Source organism: Ziziphus jujuba, chromosome 8 (assembly GCF_031755915.1).
Source record: "Ziziphus jujuba cultivar Dongzao chromosome 8, ASM3175591v1".
In the NCBI taxonomy this organism is placed as follows: Eukaryota; Viridiplantae; Streptophyta; class Magnoliopsida; order Rosales; family Rhamnaceae; genus Ziziphus; species Ziziphus jujuba.
Genome location: NC_083386.1, coordinates 19,489,124 through 19,511,727, shown reverse-complemented (window position 1 = coordinate 19,511,727; position 22,604 = coordinate 19,489,124). Strand labels below are relative to the sequence as shown.

The following is a 22,604-nucleotide window of genomic DNA, read 5'->3' as shown; positions in this document are numbered from 1 at the left end:
AAAACTATTAGGACATATTAATAATAAAATTCTCATGTACATATACCTATATAGAATAAGGTTCCAATAAAATATCCCTAAATTTTTTATGTTAAAAATATGTAAATCTAATCATTTAAAGCATTTGGATTTCATAAATGGTAATATATTACATCAAATCCAAAGGTTTAAAATGATTGGACACGAATATTCTTAAAAAGTTAAAAATAGCTTTGAGTTTTATTGTATATATATATATATAGGGGCTACAATTCAGACAGTCCTAATGGGTAGAAAATGGACAAAAAGCATGTTTTTTTTTCCTAGCCATTGGAGTGCAATAGATGGTCTAAATTAGAGATAGGATTTTCCTTCCCATTTCCTTCTTTTCCCACCCATCTTCCAACAGAGCCACCTACCATATTCTCTCCCATTTTCGGCAGCCATCCATTCGACACCCATATCCTTCCCACAATGTTCTCTCCCACCATGAGCCCGATCATTCGACACCCATTTCCCTCCCATCGTATGATTTTGAAGTTTCAAATCTTTTATCTAATTACTTATTAATTATTAGAGGTTCAAGAAGTTGAAAGTGGAAGCATTTTTGTCTAGATACCAAATGTCTGGATTAATTTGGTACATGTTTATTTTGAGCAAGGCAATTTTTTTGGCGGTGAAAATGGTAAGTCTCATCTTTATTTTATGCATTTTTATTATGTACCATGGATTGTAATCCCATTTCTTAGTGCATTTGTAGGTCTGAATGTGTTGAATCTATCGAGAAATGCCATAGGTTTGCAACTTTGGCAGCACCCTGTTTTGTTTGTTATTATTATATATTTTTTCTTTTATTTTATTTTGGGAATACTTGTGGTTTGGTGTTTTGTCCCATTGAACTTTGTTAATGATTTTGTATGCTGATTATTTTTCTTTTTGTGTACTTATTTAAATGAGAATAATTGCAAGTGTATTTTGATTTTGCATTCTGACTGTGTTGGATATGTGTTTTAACAAAATATCAATAGCTAAATGTCTTGGCCAACTTGCTGCTAGCTACAATGCTTTACAAGCAATAAGCTTGGAAGGGAATCCAGAACAAAAGAACGATGGAGATGACTAATTGAAGAAATATCTTCAAGGCCTTCTTCTTTATTTGGCTTATTTCAACAGGTAGTCTATGAAAGTCAGCACTTTGAAAGATGCTGCAAATATACCAGTTCGATTACACAGCAGTTCCTATTAGTTTGATCGTAGCCTTAGGCTAGATCATAAAGCTACAAGGAAGGGTAGCCACTCTAGCTAAATGGTCATTTGATTTGTACCTCCACAAACAAAGTTTATTGTTCTTTGTATTTTAAATTAGACTTGTGAGCATTCAAATTATTTTATTATGGTTTGTCTTCCTGTTATGAGCTACAAACTTGTGCTTGCAAAAGAATAAAAGATAGAGGAGTGGAATTATAATTGTAATTTATGCTTTGACTAGCAAATCGTATATTTCGTTGTCTGTGTTTACCTATATATTCAAAATGGAGTATAAAGCTGACTACACAGTTTCAAATGAATACGTGAAAAACTTCACAAATTGATTTAGTGTAATATTAGCAAAATGCAGTGAGTGAGCTATGGAATATTCTTAGTCAACACAAAAAAGAAAAAAAGAAAAACAAAATGAAATGGACTTCTAATGTGAATTTTACAACCAAGAAGAACAACTGAGATCTTCCTCTTCCCTTGGAACAAATTTATTTTACATATTTCATGTTATGTAAAAGAATTAGCAACCACTATCTCCAACAAAAAAATTTCAACCACTATCTTCAGCAACCACTATCTACACGCAATAATAACTCCATAATACTTTTTTTTCCTTTATTTTTTTTAATTTTTTTTTTGGAGCTTGGCGGTTCTACTAATTGAAGAGTTTCTTATATAGAGGTATGGAAAAGCTTCTTATATAGTCAAACATTTATTTATTTGTTGTATGCCAATATAGAATGATATAGACATTTTATATCTCCAAAATATATAATTGAGTATTTGTATCATATTTTTTGTTTTCCTAGATACACCTTGAGTTCAAGTAATCATAAAGAGTTTGACGATTAAAGATTTAGTCAAAGCCCTTTTAAAATGCCAAGACTAACAAACCAATGAATGATTTCTAAGAAAGCCAAAAAAAAAAAAAAAAAGGAATCAAGAAATAGATCGATCAATGAATGTTCTCAATAAATCATTTCTTATATCTAGCTAAGTTTAGCATACCTAAAGTGACTTATATGCCAAACTACTCGGCCAACAACTAACGAGGGAAGCAATAAAATTAAATCACAAAACCCAGTCATATAATTAATAATAATAATAAAAAATTCACTTTGCAAATTGTTTTGGCAACAAATACATTTTTTTGTTGCCGTTGGAGCTTCCTCTACTGGATTCATCTCCTATGTTGGATATTTCCTCTTCTCCATGTTCTCTATTTTTTTTTAATTAATTTATTTATTTTTACAATTGAATCTATAAACCAGGACTGATGGGTATGGGATATTTCTTCTCAAATAATGCTCTGTCTCTGTATCGAACATGGTGGGAGGGATATGAGTGTCGAACGGATGGCTGCCAAAATTGAGAGAGAATACGGTAGGTGGCTTTGTCTCTCTATCAAACATGGTGGGAGGGATATGGGTGTTGAACGAAATGGCTATCCAAAATGGGAGAGAACATGGTGGGTGGCTCTATCGAATGGGTGGGAAAGAAAGGAAATGGGAGGGAAAATCCTATCTCTAATCTGGACCATTTATTGTAATCCCATGACTAGGAAAAAAATCATGTTTTTGGTTCGTTTTCTACCCATCAGGATTGTTCGGATTATAGCCTTTCTCTCTCCCTCTCTCTCTCTCTCTATATATATATATATATATATATATATAACAATAGTGTGTTTTTTAGTTTTATAAAATTCCAAATTTTTTTTTTCCAATTTTTTGATATAGATATGATTTGAATCAAATGTATAAGCCTGTAAAAATAATAATATTTAATTATAAAAGTTTTAAATTTATAATTAAAATTTAAAAAAATAAGTTTTTGGAAACAGTTTCGTCACTCATAACAAAGCATACCAAGTTTGACAAAGCATACCAAGCGAATGAATGAGAGATTTCATCCAATTCAGGTTTGAACTTGTACATGCATTTTGAATAATTTTCACTTATTTGGACATCAACAGTTTTTACTAACCACTAAGCGGAAACTACCCAAAGAGATTTCGAGTATGAAAAAAATTGGAAAAAAAAGAAAAAGAAAAGGCACGCAGCCGATAATGGTCGAGCAACCGCAAGCCCCAACTGATGTGTTGGTTATTTGGGCCTAGAACACGAAAGAAAACAAGGAAATCCATCAATGTCAAATTCCTTGCATGAGCACGTCTTATTTTCTAAGTTAACAACTCCAACGAACACGCCATGGCCAACAACTTGAAACTCATATAAGTTCAATGGAATAACACGTAAGCCTCTGCCATTATTTGAGCGCTCTTGCATGATATTTTCCAACCAATTAGTAATAGGAGTTTACATTGTAGCTGCGTTAGTTCGACATTCATACCACCACTTTTGCAAGACATCATGAATGTGATCTAGTACTGTCAAAACAGGTTTATCCCTAGCATCAAGAAGCACAGAGTTCATTCTCTCTGCGATGTTAGTTGTCATTATGTTGTATCTATTGCCCGGAAAATGTGATCTAACCCATTTTGCAGGATTTGTATTCTTGAGATATTATACAACTTCAATACTAACCCCTTCTAAAAGCTGCATGGCCTTATCAAAATCCTCAACAATATATACTCTAGTTGCATCATTAAAAGTTGATATAATCGCATTGACATTACCTTTAAACTTCTTAGCACGTAAATTTGTACCAAGATGATATGTGCAGTGGCCATGGTGATTATTAGGGAAAACTGTACATATCGTTTTTGCAATGCTCTTGTGTCTGTCCGATATAAAAGCTATATTCGGATCATCCCCAAATGCTTCTTTAAATCTCTAAAAAAACCACGTGTAAGCCGCATCCATCTCCCCAGGGCCTATTCCATAAGCAAGTGGATAACTTTGATTGTTCCCATCCAAACATGATGCAATATATAACAAACCTCTATATCTATTCTTTAACGTAGTTCCATCGACAGCTACGACTCTTCGCATATGCTGAAACCCTTTAATGCTAGCTCCAAGTGCCATGAAAAAATATAAAAATCTGTTTTGATCGTCAATTTCAATTCGAGTAAACGTGCCCGGATTTTTGCTCTTCAAAACGTGACTCCATAAAGGAAGTTTTGCATATGAATCTTCTGGCGTGCCCCACAAACCTGATAATGCAACTTCCTTAGCGGCCCATGCTTTGTTGTAGCTTATGTTTACTCCGTAATTAGAGTGAATGTCATGCACGATATCTCAGGGTTTGTATTGCCGTGAAATCCCATCAAACGTTGGCCGGATGATGTCTCCAATAACTGAACTTGTTGCTTGATGATGATCCCTTTTCATGATATTTAAAGAGCAAATATGCTCATCCTTGAAGGCTTTTGTATTATCACCATGTAGCTTGGTAGCACGCATTCGCCACATGCAATTGTTGTTTACACATACAACCTCATATCGGACCCTATCGGACTTCTTGACCTTGAATTCAAAATTTCTCCTTAGTGCATAAAGACTAAGCTTCTTCTGTAGCGCATTCTTACTCGCAAAGAGTTGGTTGATTCAAATGATTTCATGGGCATTTACAGATGAGAAGCGACAATTAACCCTATGTTCAGCCATGGATGCGGTAGAATCCTGTCGAATGTCCAAATGGTTTTTGGTATAAGGAGAAGCAAGCACATCATCATTCACATTATCAATTGGACTATTACCATAAGGAGAATCATCATGTCGACTATCACCAGCTAAAAGTCCTGAATGTTGGGTCCAACAAATGTCACGTAACCCATCTTCACTACGATCAGTGTTGACCTCAACCTCAAATTGTTCATCTTTATCATAATCATGTCCACGATATTCATTCATATCATTAATGTCGAAGCACTCATTATCATGATCATGTTCCACAGATTGCACATTGTTTTCACAAATTTGATTTTCGGAGAATCCAAGTTGAGTTTCCGGCACATGAAGTTCGGTCGCTGGGGACTGCATGTCAGCATCAGAGGTACATATAGCTGTCTCTAGAACTGCAGATAGTGGGGCAGTAGTCATAAATCCTGAACTTGTAGGTACCCTATTCACAACATATCCAGCAGTATTAATACTCTGTGGAACCCTGGATAACACATCAACAATAAGTAGAGATTTGTCTTGAGGTCTATGTGAATTATACTCTTCTATAAAACTTAGTAGGTCTTCCTCACATTTTCCACAACGTACGGGTCACATGACAAACACACATGGTATATAAATTTGAAGATTAATTGATGTTGTGTAGAATCTAAGTTGAGAGCGTTGTAGACAATATCTTCAAGTTCTGCCAACGTACAATTCCTTTTGATATATATAATCTTCGTTCTTTGACATTGGTATCTCCAAGTACCTTCAGAACATACACTCCATGTTCCATCATAGAACAGTAGAACTGAAATTTGTGACATTGAGCACAAAGGGTTTACCAATTCAAAACATAATAAGTATCTCCTTGTCATAAGCTTGTGGTAATTCGTGAGGTCGTATGACTAAAAATAATTGCAATCGTAGAATCTTTGCTGGAAGGTTTAACTATAATCCTGAAGCAAATGTAATGAAAAAATACAAATGCATTTTCAGTAAATGAGTACAGAAAATAAGCCAAACAATTATGTTTAAATGTTGCATATTAACGCCTAGTAGAATAGCTACTCCTGATAGACATAGTGGATCAAGTAGATTAAGATGTCAAGTTTGTGGCATATGTGCTAAATCATAACATAACGGTAGCTTGAATGGATGCAATGTTGACAATGTGGTGTTCTATGGATTATTTTGTTTAACATCATAAATATAGTTACATTTAGCATGTCATTCGTATATAATAACATTATTAAAGTGGACAAATTCGATTGTCCAATTGGTTTGCTTTCAGAAAATGAAAAAATTAAATATTTTGATGGAACCGCTGTTAAATTTTCCAACAAGCAAGTGTTTCGTAATTACCAATGGACTGTATGTAACAAACAAAGGTTGTAATTTTCAAATGAAATTTTCCGAACCATTTATGGATTGTTTTACATAAAATAGCACCAATATAGAACTTGCACTTATATATTATGTCAAAACATGATAAACAATGAATCCAATATAAAGGGAAAAATATATACATATCTGTACATATATTTATATATATATACACATACAAAAAAATCTTTAACTCTGATCTGCACAAACGTACACTTTAATTACACCCTTTTGAAGTCTATGGGCTCCACAATGAAGATTTTCAGTCTTGTTGTTATCACAAAAGATTGGGGGTATGCAGGGAGAGTGAACTGAACTGAAAGTGGTATTGTGTTTTTTACAATGGTTGGTCAGTGCGAAGAAAGGCTAAAAGGTACGTAAGTAACTAAAAAGAAAGAGAGAGGGAGACACACAGGATTCATTGAATGTGGTAGCAGAGAGAGTAAAAGAGAGGGATAGAAGTTAATAAGGGTAGATGAGAAATGGGAGATGGTAAAAAAATTTGTTTAAATATTTTCCACTTTATTTGACAGTTAATGAGAAATGAGGGTAGATAAGAAATGGGAAACTGTTACATTTATTCTACACTTTCATATCCATTTATTTAAATATTTTTCACAAGTGCACAATTAATTCCCTCCTGACGACTCTCGTTTGGACATACTGCCACGGAGCCGCATTTTAAAAGTGATTGGAAGAAGCTTGCAAGTTGGGAATAGTCTACAATCTAAAACTAACTACATTTCAATGCATACCATTCAAACAAATTCAAATGGTTAGAAACTAGAGAGCCAATATTTGAGAACTCAATTACCATCCATTTAAATTCTCATCCTTTTTATTTATTGCTTTTCCACATTTCAAATAATATAAAGAATTTAATAATGAAATTGGGTCCTTACACATCATCTTGACACGAGAATCATGTACAAAAACTAAAAACTAAATCTGAATTAGCAAGAGAAAATTGTACAAGTGCTTTATGAATAAAAACTAGAGAATATTACAGCTCCTACAGCTCTGTTGGTATCAATCCCAAATTGACCCAATGTTCCCCATCAATGTCAAAATCTCGAACACCAACTGACACCACAATTGGTATAATGCCAAACTTTAGTGATAGCATTAAAAGCATATAGGATACCTCCACTAAAACTTTAGTGATAGACATTTTATATCTCCAAAACATACAGTTGAGTATCTGTGTCATATTTTTTGTTTTCCTAAATACACCTTGAGTTCAAGTAACCATAAAGAGTTTGACGATTAAAGATTTAATCAAAGTCCTTTTAAAATGCCAAGACTAACAAACCAATGAATGATCTCTAAAAAAGCAAAAAAAAAAAAAAAAAAAAAAAGGAATCAAGAAATAGATTGATCAATGAATGTTCTCAATAAATCATTTCTTGTATCTAGCAAAGTTCAGCATACCTTAAGTGACTTATATACCAAACTACTTGGCCAACAGCTAATGAGGAAAGCAATAAAATTAAATCACAAGACCCGGTCATATAATTAAAAAAAAGAAAAAAGAAAAAAATTCACTTTGCAAATTTTTTTGGCCAGAAATACCTTTTTTTCTTGCCATTGGAGCTTCTTCTATTGGATTCATCTCCTATGTTGAATATTTCCTCTTCTCCACGGTCTCTTTGTTTTTTATTTTTATTTTTATTTATTTATTTATTTATTTTTACAATTGAATCTATAGACTGGGATTGATGGGTATGGGATATTTCCTTTCAAATAATGCTCTGTCTGTCTGTTGAACATGGTGGGAGGGATATGGGTGTCAAACGGGATGGCTGTCGAAATTGAGAGAGAAAACGATGGGTGGCTCTGTCTCTTTATTGAACACGGTGGGAGGGATATGGGTGTCGAATAGGATGGCTACCAAAAATGGGAGAGAAAGGAAATGGGAGGGAAAATCCTATCTCTAATTTGGACCATTTATTGTAATCCCACGACTAGGAAAAAAAAGCATGTTGTTGGTCCGTTTTCTACCATTAGGATCGTTCGGATTATAACTCCTCTATATATATATATATACTGTGTTTTTTAGTTTTATATATTTCTAATTTTTTTTCCAATTTTTTGATATAGATATGATTTGAATAAAATATTTATGCCTATAAAATAATAATGTTTAATTATAAAAGTTTTAAATTTATAATTAAAATTTAAATAAATAAGTTCTTAGAAACAGTCTCATCACTCATGAATGAACGAAAAATTTCATCCAATTTAGATTTGAACTTTCACATGCATTTTGAATCATTTTCACTTATTTGGATATCAAGAATTTTTACTAGCCACTGCACGGAAACTACTTATAGAGATTTTGAGTATGAAAAAAAAAAAAATTAAAAAAAAAAAAAAAAAAACAAAGAGGCAACGCAGCCGATAATGGTCGAGCCATGACAAGGCCCAACTGATGTGCTGGTTATTTGGGCCTAGAACAGAAAGAAAAGAAATGGTCCAATTTATTTGGGTCATGTGTTGGGGCCTAGTACCCGAACCAAGCCCATATGCAAACCATTGTCTAGGGTTTTTTCTGAACGGAGAGCGTGCTCATATATAGCATATTGAGGAACCTGGGTGTGTCGGACTCGGATCCAGGTTCACAGACGAAGAGTGTTGGTCGGCTGCTTCCCCGTAGATATCCTTCCAAGCTCACAAAACCAAGATGGTTGGTTTTTTCGTTTTTTGTCTTGCGGTTTATTATTATTGTTATTATTAATATCGGGTGGATGTAGCAGGAGAGATTGAGCCATAAAATTCGATATGGAGTGTTTCCAAATGATTTTTGATTGCAATAGAAAGTACCAATTAAGCAGATATTTTTGTTTTTTTTTTTTTTTTTTTTTTTTTTTTTTTTTTTTTTGGGGTGAAACCATTATGCAGATATTTTGTCCTACAAAATTTTCCCTTATGCATATCACAATTCGGTGATCAAGCTATAGGGATTTTTTTTAATATATATAAATAAATTTAAAGAAATTCATAAACACATTTCCGTGTCTTCATTTTGTATATTGTTGGTACCCAATGTCTTGTCGTCCACTGTGGCGTTATTGCCTATGTTGGATTGGATAAATTAAGACTACAAATCAGTGAGCTGGTTTTTTTCCGGTGGGTATAAATTTTATTTTGTAAGTTGTGGCAGTATATTTCCTTGATTAATTTTTAAAGTATTGGGTTAAGTTTATACCAAAGTTCGTTGCCTACGTAACATTTGGATGAAGTGCAGCATTTGCAGTTAGAAATTAAAAAAAATAAAATTGGGGAATTGGAGAATTTCGGAGGTATACCTGTTGAAAAGATGAAATGCTAATGATCAAATAGTTTTTCATTTCTTTTCTTTTTTTTTCTACCCATTAACTCTTCCTCCCCCCCGATTCATTCTATTGTTTCCTTAGTTATAAAGTGTATTACACAATTTTTGTGTTACAAGAGTCGAGCTTTCTACCTAAACATTTTGACAATGACAAGTTTAAATGTGATTGTTTGAAGGCATCAAGAATTACTTGTTTACTTGTTTACTTTTTGCTCTGGCAGGCGAGAGGTTTGAAGAAGCATCTTAAGAGGCTAAATGCCCCAAAGCATTGGATGCTGGACAAACTTGGTGGTGCATTTGTATGTTGTTTCCACTACTTGGCTTTCCCTCTATTTTTTGTATAGTATGAATTAAATTTGATGGCTTAATGCATTATCATCATTGTCATTTATTAGTGTTTATACAAATGTTATTTCTTATTTAGGCTCCCAAACCTTCATCTGGACCTCACAAATCCAGGGAATGCCTGCCGTTGATCCTCATCTTGCGTAACCGATTGAAATATGCTCTTACATACCGTGAAGTGATTGCCATTTTGATGCAAAGGCATGTTCTGGTTGATGGCAAGGTTAGGACGGATAAGACATATCCCTCTGGTTTCATGGGTATGCTCATCATAGTCCTTTTGCACTTATCACTGCTTTTAATTTCTTTGATTTCCTTATATATTGTCTCTGGGAATTTGTTCAATTTGGCAAAGAAAATTCTCATGGAGAATCCTATTCATGGAATTTTTGTTCATGTCAACAATTAATGGATTCTATGGAAAATAATATGATGAACCGCGTTATATTCAGTATGAATACATTTTGTTTCCTTCAATGGCTTGGATTTGCCTCTTTGGCAGGTGAGAATGCTGAATTTGTAATGTTTCTGAGAAAAATGGCTGTTTTGTTTGGTTTTGTCAAATGTTTTTTGGGTCTAGAAAATTTTGAAATAATAAGTCTTCAGCGTTGTGTACAAAGTTTTTAATATCATGTCAAATGCTGTTTGTAGTTTAGAATAAAATATTACTGATTTGATGTATATTGTTTCCTTAATGGCCTGGGGGTGTCTGTTTGATTGTTAGGAAATGCTAATTGTAATATTCTTTGACAGTTTATTGTTTCCTTATTTTGTTGGTTTTATTTAGTCCTTTTGGCCCAAAAGTTTTTATTCCTATCATATTTTTGGTTGAAATGTTAATATTCACGATCTGCTTTGTGCATTTATTTGGCAGATGTTGTTTCAATCCCCAAGACAAATGAGAACTTTCGTCTTCTTTATGATACCAAGGGCCGGTTCCGCCTCCACTCAATCAGGGATGAAGAGGCTAAGGTCATTTGTTATCCTCTTAAATAGTTATATTGATGGTTCTAATTATATATTGGGTGAAAGTAGCATTATTACTTTTTGCTTGACCAAGTATAATTTCTTGGATTAGAAGGCCCATGGTATGATTTCACATTCGAGCAATGGCATATGTTTTTGTATGATAGCAAATCTGTTTAACTGGTCATTTTACTGTAAAGAAACACAGACTTTATTAAATCAAAAGACATTTCAATCTCTTCAGTTCTTTTATGAAATCTTGTTTGGTAATTTCATTTGTAGAAGAAGTAATGAAACTCTAGAATTAAAAAATAAGAAAACTACAGCCTCTCACTGTTTATGTGCATCACTTATTTTTCAAAAATATGGATATTTTAATAAATGTTTGTGTGTAGTTTTTTTTTTTTTTTATGAATGCCTGTGAAATGCTGTTGGCAACATGAACACCTTATGAGTCTGTGACATGGGGCAACCCTTCAATAAAAGTATGCCTCACTTCATGTTAAGAGTCAATTTAGAATCTGCTGTATTAAGTTCCGTTCTTTTACTTGTGTTACTGTTTAATGTCCATGGACTTTTTAAGTCTAATGATGTTAGGAGTTCACCGTCCAGTAAATTATACTGGATAAAAACTTCGTGAATTGATTTTTAAATCTATTTGTTGAGGTAAATGTCCCTATGATATTTTAGGGACATTAATATCTATGTCCGTGAAATGCTCTTATTTTTTTTGGATGATGAACGTCTATTAAATGCTGTTGGCAACTTGAACACCTTACTATGAGTCTATGACATGGGGACTCTTCAGTAAAAGTATGCCTCACTCCACAATTCTTTATCAATTTATAATCTGCTGTATCAAGTTCTGTTCTTTTACTTGTGTTTTGTCCTGTTTAAATTCCATGGACTTTTTAAGACTAACAATGTTAGGAGTTCACCCGTACGGAAATTATTCAGGATAAAAACTTTGTGAATCTGTTTTTAAATCTATTTGTTGTGTATGTATTTGCAGTTCAAGCTCTGCAAAGTCCGATCTGTGCAATTTGGGCAAAAAGGAATTCCATATTTGAACACTTATGATGGGCGAACTATCCGCTATCCAGACCCCCTAATCAAGGCCAATGACACTGTAAAGCTGGACTTGGAAACAAACAAGATAACGGACTTCATCAAATTTGATGTTGGAAATGTTGTCATGGTGACTGGTGGACGGAACAGGGGGCGTGTTGGAGTTATCAAGAACCGGGAGAAACAAAAAGGAAGCTTTGAGACAATTCATGTCCAGGATGCCACTGGCCATGAATTTGCAACTCGTTTGAGCAATGTTTTCACCATTGGCAAGGGAACCAAGCCGTGGGTATCCCTTCCTAAGGGTAAGGGTATCAAGCTTTCCATTATTGAAGAAGCAAGGAAGAGGCTTGCAGCCCAAGTTGCGTCGACAGCTTGAATGATTATGGGACAAACTGTTTTTGAGCTTTAATGGAATTTAGTTTTTTATAGTTTTGACGTATTAGCTTTGTAATTTTATGCTTCAAACTTTGACTCGATACAATGAGTTAGATGCACAATCTTTATCTGTGTTATTTTTGAAGTGAATTATTTCTATCGTTATGTGATTTTTGTGGTGGTTCATTAGATCACGCGACCTTGGTGTGTGTGTGTGTGTCCACAGAGAGGTGTTTTTATCAGGGATTTCTGGATGGAATTAAAATTCAGGAAGCAATCCAAGAAGTAATTATGGATCATTGGATTAAATAAGATTAAATGAATGGCTCAGATTGATTTGAACTCTCAGAAATAATTTGACTATTCATTGTTACTGCTTCAGGTAAAGCCATGCTTCAAAAAATACCACGCTTCGCTTTGAACCTCCTGGCGATCCTCTGATGAAGAATACTCCAACCACCACTCTTCCGGCAACCCTTCCTTACTACCCCCCTTCTGACTTATAATACTCACGCATATATTTTAACTAAACAATATAATGAATCAAGGACCTAATCCATTTAGGAGGAATCAATGAGAGCATATAGAAACCCAGATTATCAAAGTTCTCCATTTGCTGCTTCTCTCCGCTTCTTTGTTGGCTTGGGTGGCATCCAAACCATCTTAAAAGAATGACCAATCGGTTAACTATTTTGTACGACACCTCCACCTAAATTGGCAATGATTTTCATTTGTCCCTTTTTAGTTCCCACCAGTTGTAGAACTGCTGGCTTGGCGTCGTTCTCATTGCTCTTCCCGTCTATTGATTTTTTTATTTTTCATCTAACCATTTGCTTCTATTATTATTACTATTAGTATTGATCTTGTAGGATCCACAGTCTATATAATCGCAATAAATGATTTTGAAAAAAATAATAACTTTTTAAAGAATTAAAAAATAATATAACAAAAAATAAAATTAAAAAGAAAACATTATTCAATAGTTATATATCTGGTTGATTGGAAGTTAAAAAATCACTTATTCCATTGTCTATTTATAAGTAAAAATCTTTAAAACTTGATGAGGACACAATATTATTTGGAATGATAAATGTAAATATTTTTTAATTCTTAAAATCAAACCGTTGTTTCAAACTAAAGTTTTTTATTTTATTGTTTAAATTAATTTGAAAAATAACCATATATGGTTATCACCCTTTTCAATCTAAATATTGTAAACTTAATCTTATTTATATCCTCATCCATTCAAGGAAAAAAAAATATTTATTTTCAAAATAAATAATTAATCTTATTCAAGCTTTATTTGCTTTAAAAAATAATTATTACTTTAAAAAGGTATCATTTACTTTATTCAGATTCATTTATTACCTTTTAAATATTTTTGGATACAACCAATAAAAAATAAAAAATTCCATACACTTTCAATTAATTATTTCAATTCGGAACCATATATATGTAAATGCACTTATATAGTATATAATACTATAACAATAAAAATATATATTTTTGGATACAATCAATTAAAAACAAAAAATCTTCTACTTTTAAATAACAGTTATATTTAATATTTATTGATATTTTGATAAGGTTATAAACAATAAAGAGAAAAATAAATATTTTTTAATGATTTTGGAGGAAATTTAAATGAATACTATAGTGACACGTGACTTTTTTTTCTTCGTATACTGACACTTCTACTTTTAATTACTAATAATTTATAATAAAATATATTTAACTTATTTAGTAAATAAAATTAAATTAAAAAATTTATTTTGAATGTAAATCTTATTTTATCATATTTAACAATTATATTCCGAAAATGAGATCTCAAAATTTTTCTACTAATAAAATAAAATTTATTATTTATGTAATTTTTTAATATCCAAATAAGGAAATATTTTTATTATTTTCCATGTAATCACATTTGTATATTAAAAAATATTTAATATACTTTAATAGTATATGTAGACTTTAACACGTTTTGTATATAATACATATTATATATGTAGATATATTTTAATTTATTAATTTATAAATATTATATTATATTTTTGTTATAATTATACATTTTAACATTTTTGTCCCAATTAATATAATATTATAATAATAAAAAATATAATTTTGGGTTCAACCAACAAAATGTAAAAAAATCTCATACCCTTTTAATTATTTATTTTAATTTTGAAACATATATATATATATATATATATAGATGCACTTATATAGTATATAATATTATAATAATAAAAATATATATTTTTATATACAATCAATTAAAAATAAAAAATCTCATCTTCTTAAATAGTGGCTATTTTTAATACTGATTGACATTTGATAGGGTTATAAATAAAAATATATATATATATATATATATATATATTTTTTTAATGATTTTGGAAAAAATTTAAACGAATATTGTAATGACACTTGGCAATTTTTTTATACTTACTCTTCCATTTTTATATATTATATAGATATTCGATAACATGTAATATTATTATATAATATAATAATAGTATTATATTTTTATATTCAAATAAAAAGATATATTTGTTAATTTCCATATAATTATATTTGTATATGTAAAAATGACTAAAATATATTTAATTAAGGAAACTATATATATGCAAATCCATTTTACGTATTTGACTTATTTAGTAATTAAGATAAAATCAAATATTTTATTTATTCTAAATTTATTTTAAAATTGTTAACATATGTAATTTTATCAATATTTTAATAGTCATGAATAGTTATATCAAAAATTAATTTTATATATATTTGATTATTTTCATAAAAGATAAGATAATAAATAAAATAAAATAAAAATATATTTTGAAAGAAATTTAGAAAAAAATATGTTGATACGTTGTGTATACGATTTTTTTTTTTTTATACTATATGGATTATTATTATTATTATTTTGGTGTATCACAATAACCGTTTGCTATATATATGAAAAAGTTTCAATTGGTTGGCTTTTATCTCGGACCATAGTTAACTTTGTAATTTATTACGAATATGATCAGGTTGTATTATAAAATAGGAGCATATTTTAAGTTGATAAATTCTTTTTGCAATTCTCAACTAATTATATTCAATACCATAAAAATTAATTTTACTAAATTATCCTAATCTTCTTTTCATTTTGAATTAGGATTAAATTTTTCTGTTAATTTGTAAGCAGAGCTTAAAGATTAGTCATAGGGACATGTCACCTTCAATTTCTGTCATCCTCCTTAATCACCAACAAAAGCTAAAGCTCACTCTCTGTCTCTTTGATAAAACAAAACCCCATCTTAAACTTACCGCTTGCTAAAAAGTGAAAAAAAAAAAAAAAAAAGAAAAAAAAAACTAATCCTAATTCCTGCGAGAAAGCCACGCTCATTAGCCCAATCGCCTTTCTTTTGTGAGTTTTTGAGCTTAAAACATCTTATGGTTGTTCTTCTACTCCTGCTTACGGAAGCCCTCACTTTGTTGTTTTTTCTACCTTTATTACACTAAATCAAACTCACTGCAACTTGGTTACTGGAAAAGTAAAAATAAAACATAAATAAAGAATTATCCACTTTATTATCTTCGTGTTTGGGAGTAGCTAAAATCTTGGTTCTGACCGTTTCCAATACGCATCACTTTATATTTTATTTATATTTGCCATTTGGGTCAAGGGAAACTGAAGGAAAGAGAGAGAAATATTATATATAGATATACATATAATTTAAAAATAAATGAAATAAAAAAGGGTTATTTAGGAAATTAAAAAAGTTTATAAAATTTTTTTGACAGTGCAATTAGAATTTTTTATTTTATTTTTTTAAATTTTAAACACGAGGCAATAGGTAAAGGATACACATATAGGACAAAAAAGGAAGAAAAATAGCAACCTACAATTACAGGTTCAGCAGGTTAAAATCCATGGGAGGGGAAAAAGTTGTGGGAAGGAAAATTTGAAATGGATAGAAAAAATTACCCGTGGAGGGTTAAAAAAAAATGTATTTTTTATTCTAAAACTCATGATTAAGTAATTAAAAAAATCATAATATAATGCTTAATTGTTATTTAAGTGAAATTAATTAGTTTAAAATTTTATAATTAAAACAAATAAAATATTTGAATTAAATAATAAAAAAATTTACCCATTTTATATACAATTTACCATTTTATGGACATGCTACTATTTTATGAACAATGTTACTACTTTTCAGACTTTTACCTAATTTATTGAAAATGTTATCATATTTATGGACATCTTGCCACCTTTATGGAGAACGTTACTACTTTTCGGCTCTACCAATTTTACAGATAATGTTATCATTTTATGGACATGTTACCACTTTTATCGATAATGCAACCATTTTTTTGACTGTTACCCGTTACTATTTTGTGGATAAGTTACCATTTTTATTGACAATGTTACTACTTCTTGGATAATTATCCATTTTTCGAAAATGTTATCATTTTATGGACATATTATCACTTTTACAGACAATATGTTACTAATTAATGAGTTTCATGCTCACTAATCTAGCCCATTCTGGCTTAATTATTTGTATGTTTTTTGAAGTTTCTTATGTTATTTGATATGTTTTGTTCTCTTTTGTATGAAAATCTTCAATTATGTGTTTTGGAGATTATTAGCTTAAATATTGAAGTTTTTGGACATAATGAAGCTAGTTCTTGAGAGCCAAGACAAAATAGTTGAAGATAAGCTTTAAAAGCTGTGTTACGTGTGCACATTCTCATTTTGAGAGTGCATATGCCACTTTAGGATTTCCAAGGGCAAAATTTCAGCAAAGGTCATATGTGTATCTCGCTAGGAGAGTACACATGCCGCTCTTTAATGGTCACCTAAAGGATGTGGCATGTACACCCCATTTCCATGGTAATTGCAAGAGATTTTCCCTTCAAAATTTGGCTAAGTATTGGATGGAGCAAGGGGTTTTAACAAAGCATGTAAGTTGTATGTACCTCTTTATGAACCAATTGATGAAGATTTAAGCATGAGATTAAGCCTAATCGGGTAAGGATTATGAAGGCTCTTGAGAAAGTGGCTATATTATGCAAAGCTTGGTAATTAGGTTTGGAGACTACACCACATTAAGAGAGAGAAAGGATTTTAGAGAGAGAAACTTTAGGGATTTGGGAGATTTCTTGAAGACCCATGGCTTTGGGTGATTGGAGAAGTCATCATTTATTTAAAATTTCTTTATTTCTCACTCTATACTCTTAATTTCTAGTATCTTGTAATAAAATTCTTGGTTATTTTGTACAAGACAATTTTAGATATATGAAATTTTATTTTATTTTTTGTAGTTGTTGTTTCTATGGACAAAAGTGGGTAGATCTTTAATCTAGGACCTCGATGTGGCTCAAATTTTGATTATGATTGCTTAATTTGGTTAGTTAATGGTTTAATTTCTTTCCAATTATTTGTGTTTCTTTGGATTAATTGAAGAACATATCTAATTGGAATGAGTATGTTGTTGGGTGCTGGTTAGATTGAACAATTAGAGCTTGGATATGTCTAATTTAGTAAATTAAGTACTAAGAAAGCACAATATAAGCACTAATTTGAGATTGAGAGAGCTAATTAGGCTTGGGCAACCTAGATCTTTGCTTAAATTGAATTTCAGAGAACCAATATGAGTTGGGTAATTGGAAAAAAGGAATTAATTGCATGGTTAGTTGGTAGAATTAGGAAGAAATTTCAATTTAAGTAAATTTGCTATATTTCTCGTTTACCTTAAGAGAACGAGTGAGTGAATTTAGGAACCTTTGTTGATAATTAGAGTGGAATCGGTCATTAATTACCAAATTAAATAGTCAAATAATAGGTTTAAGTGAAGTTATAGTCCCAAAGTTTGTATTTTATAGATTTCCAAATACATCTATGGGGTGTTTGTTTATATTTCTTTGAATTTGCATTTTTAGTTGTTGATTTAGTTTAAAGTTTTATTTCTTATTGATTTGCAATTGTTGTTAAATTTAATTTCCTAAATAAAATTAGCTAATAAATATCTTTGTTACCTAGTTAGAATAGTTTTTATTGGCTTAAAATGTAGTCTTTGTGGAAACGATACTCTACTCATTGATTTTATGACTTGTACGATTTGTGCACTTGCGATTTCGACTCAATTAAGTTTATGGCACCATTGCTGGGGATTGAGTTGTTTTTAGTTCTTCTACTTTATCTAATATTGAAGTTAAGCTAGTTAATTTTAATTTAAGAGTTTTTACTTTTGTTGTGTTTACTTTGAATTTTTTGTTAATGTTGCTTAGTTTTAGTTTCTTGCTTTTTTGTAGGTAAATGTGAAAAAGTCAAAATCTGGTTATTATGCCTTACAATTTGGAAATTGAGAAAACTTTGCATAATCTAATGAAAGTAGGAAGACTACAAGAAAATAAGTTGGAAGCAATGTTGGAGAATCAAACCAGTGATGCACCTCCACAACTAAGATTTATTTAGGACTAGACTACAATTGAGCATCTTCCAGGTATCAGAAGGCAACCTATCAATGCAAATAACTTTGAGTTGAAGCCTACTTGTATTATGATAGGAATACCTTCGGGGTCTTTCTTGGATATTTAAAATGGCTATGCCTAGGCAAAGCCCTATCAAAATCTCTATTGAAACACCGTCAAAATCTTTGCCATAAAATCATATATTACCCCAAAAGCAATTAATATGTAAAAAAATACTTTCGAAAGGAACAATATATCAGCAACATAATAATAGACCAATTGATACAATCCTAGGTCGACTTGCTCCTAAACCTATATTATATTAGTCCAGATCGAAAAATTAAATTCAGGTTATAATGGTCACCTTAACCCCTAATCAATTTATGACTAGAAACCTTGGTATATCATGAAGACACTACAATAGGTGATGGATGTTATATTGATAAGTCAAACTAAAACAGTTGATTTCTGTTAGGTGTTTTAGGTGTTCAAATAGAATAAAGAGAATTCTTTCTCATAAATATTTTTTTGTATGCATAATGTACTTAATTTTATTGAGAAGATAAGCCTTTAAATAGGTTTGAAAACACAAATAAAACCCTAAACAATTAGGTTAAAACAGGCCATAGAGAATAGGAAACTATGCTTGGCCGAATTTCACATTCCTTTCCTAAACTAATTTGTATTAATTAATTCCTTTATTTTGAATTAGGAATTAATTAACTTACAATCAAAATAATAAAATTCTTTACAATCAAAATAATAAAATTCTAACTTTTCTAAGTTGATTTGTCCAGCAAATAAACAAATAAAAACCAAAATAAAAGATAATTTTCTAAAACAAAAAGTCAAACTCAAATTAGGAAACTAGTTGACTAGTTGACAACTAAGTTATTTTTATTCAATCTCCAACTAGTTTAGGCTCCAAATCAGCTCCTATATGCCATGTAAGATGCCAAATAGGATTGATGATGATTCTCATATGTTGCCTCTTGATTGGAATAAGTCAAACTTGCTTGATCAACAAAAGAAGTTAAAGCCAGCACCTAAAGTGACAATTTCGGCCAAAAAGAAAGGCTATGCGCAAATGAGCTCTTTCATTGCTTTTGCTTTTGCCTTGACATGATTCCATGGCCTCTTGGTGATATCAATTGAGATCACAAAGTGTTGAATCCATTCCTTGCTGCCCAGGGTCTAAAAATGTACCAAAACAGCTTGTTGGGTCTATTTGCACCTTCATGACTTGCATACACAAGATGGGCTTTGGTTCTTCGGATAATTTCATGCCCTTTTGAGATTGAGTCACATCTTGAATGAAGCTAACCATATTATCCTTAAATTTCCTAGCTTGTGCCCTAGTGATTAGTCTCATCTTTATTTGTAAAAGATCAGCACCTCAGCGGGTAGTCAGTTATATGGGTACCGGCGAATTCTCATCATTCCCCTCCTCTTGAAAAGGATTTTCCCTCAAATCAAAGTCATCACCTGCAGCAAATGGAGATAAATCAGCAACATTAAATTTAGCACTCACATTATACTCACCTGGCAAGTCAAGTTTACAAGCATTCTTATTGATCCTTTCCAAAACTTGAAAAGGTCTATCCGCTCGAGGTATAAGCTTTGACTTTGTTTGTTCAAGAAACCTCTCTTTTCTTAGGTGTAAAAAACCTAATCTCCAGCTTCAAATAAAACTTTTATTCGGCCTTGATTAGCATTCTTTGCATATTGTTCCATCCTCCTCTTAATGTTTGTTTTGTCTTCTCATGAATCTTCTTTACAAAATCAGCTTTTTACTTTCTATCTACATTAGTATGTTAAAGTGAATGTGTTAAATCTAAAGGAATCAAAGGATTATTCTTCCCATGTTCTTAAATTTCTACTTATTAATGCTCTCAACAATGTCGACAAAGTTCTATTTACTACTTTAGTTTGTCCATCAGTTTGTGGATGACAAGTAGTTGAAAATAAAAATTTAGTTCCTAACTTAGCCAACAAACTTTGCCAAAAATAATTTAAGATCTTAGCATCCCTATTCGAAATAATAGTCCTTGGTATTCCATGCAATCTTACAATTTCCTTAAAGAACAAATTAGCTATATTAGTTGCATCATCAGTTTTATTACATGCAATAAAATGTGTAATCTTAGAAAACCTATCCATAACAATAAAAATTGAATCCTTACCTCTGTGAGCTACCCCTCCTCTTGAATTGATTTTCAATATTGATGGCCACATAAAGCATCTCCTCCAATTCTACATATTGTTGAAGCTCCACTTGGTTGGCTATCTCGCGAAACCACCCAAAAACCTCGCCATGGTTGTCTCATGATCCTCATTCATATTTAGCCCCATCATGAGCATCTCCATCTCTTTGTACTAATTCTCCACGGTCCTGCTTCCTTAAGTTAATGATTGGAGTCTTTGAAGCGGCAACATATGATAGTGAGTCGGCACAAATCTCTTTCTCATGGCTCCTTTCATTTGTCGCTAAGTAGTAATCAATTCATCACCAACTCTCATTCGGATACTTTGCTCATTTATCCACCATTGGAGTGCATAATGTCCAAATTCCAAAGCAGCAAAATTTAACCTTCTTAACCTCTGAATAGTTATGACAATTGAATATCATCTTCATTCTCTCCTCCCACTCTAAGTAAGCCTTCGGATCACTCTTTTCTATGAATGGTGGTATGTTGACCTTAATGTTTCCAAAATCATCATCTTCCTCCCATGTCTCCCACGGGTTGGCCTTCTTTGGTATGCAAAAATACCATCGACCCCCTCTTCAAAATCATTGCCAAAATTACCTCTTTCAAATTCTTCCCTAGGCCATCCATGACCTCCTCAACCTCGACCTGGGCCTCCATGTGTATCAAACCTTGGATTCAGCCCATCTTGTGATGTTTCTAATTTTTCCATAATTTGATCTAGGTGATCAAAGTGAGCATTCATCCTTTGAAGTTGTTCTAAGACCGCCATCATATCAGTAGGTTCACCTCCACTTCCTATTACTCGAGAGTCACCCTTGAATCCTATGGATTCTTTTTCATTAATTCTAAATGAGCCGTCTCCTCTTCTCATCCTTGAATCTTCCATGTTAGTATAAATAACACAAAAATTCTTACCAAAATCACTCCCTCACTTGTCTCACTCAAATAAGATCTTGACACTCGTGTTTGCACACTAGTTTCGGCTTTTATCCTCTTTTAAGCTCACACTCTCTTGCCTTTTTCCACTCATAAAAATATGTCAATGTTCTAATTAAAACACACACAAAACATAAACTAGATCACAAGTATGCTTTAATTAAACTTATCAATAAAACAGCAACTAAAACGAACTAATACCAAGTGAATTGACAAAACCTAGTCTCGGTCTAACTAACAAAAAATAAGGTAATTCAACAAGCAATTTTTGGAATCAATAAAGAACTGACCAGAATATTAAGAAACTAATAATTCAAGGATAAAATTTAGAAAAGAGATTCAAACAATAAACAAGAACAACTTTGAACAAAATATGGAATAGTTGTTAGTTGTCGTTCTTGTAATTTAAGTATTTGTATCAAATCCTTTACCAATTTTAATCCAAACAATTTTAGCACTCAAAATTCAATTTTTCAGCAATGAAATATTGAACAAATAGGCAATAACTCAGCAACTCCAACAATTTTTCAGCAAACAAATACGAATTCCAAACTTCAACTAAAACTAGCCTTTTGTAAATCCTTTTTTTTTTTTTTTTTCAGTATTCGGCTTTTCTATCTTTCCTCTCTCTCTTTTTTTTTTTTTATTTATCTACTCACAGAATATAAACACAAGTTCAGTAGCAAGAATCAACATTAAAAATTGTAATTCAAC

The 22,604-nt window shown here is 31.5% G+C and overlaps 1 protein-coding gene across 1 annotated transcript; it reads left to right on the top strand.

Annotated features, from left to right (window-relative positions):
* The first annotated feature begins 8,721 nt into the window (after window positions 1-8,721).
* On the top strand, window positions 8,722-12,471 carry LOC107413766 (small ribosomal subunit protein eS4z). The gene is made up of 5 exons (XM_048469722.2): window positions 8,722-8,877; window positions 9,747-9,824; window positions 9,950-10,130; window positions 10,745-10,842; window positions 11,849-12,471. Exons 1-5 carry the CDS (start codon window positions 8,875-8,877, stop codon window positions 12,281-12,283), a joined length of 795 nt encoding a protein of 264 aa, XP_048325679.1. The 5' UTR covers window positions 8,722-8,874; the 3' UTR covers window positions 12,284-12,471.
* Window positions 12,472-22,604: the final 10,133 nt, after the last annotated feature.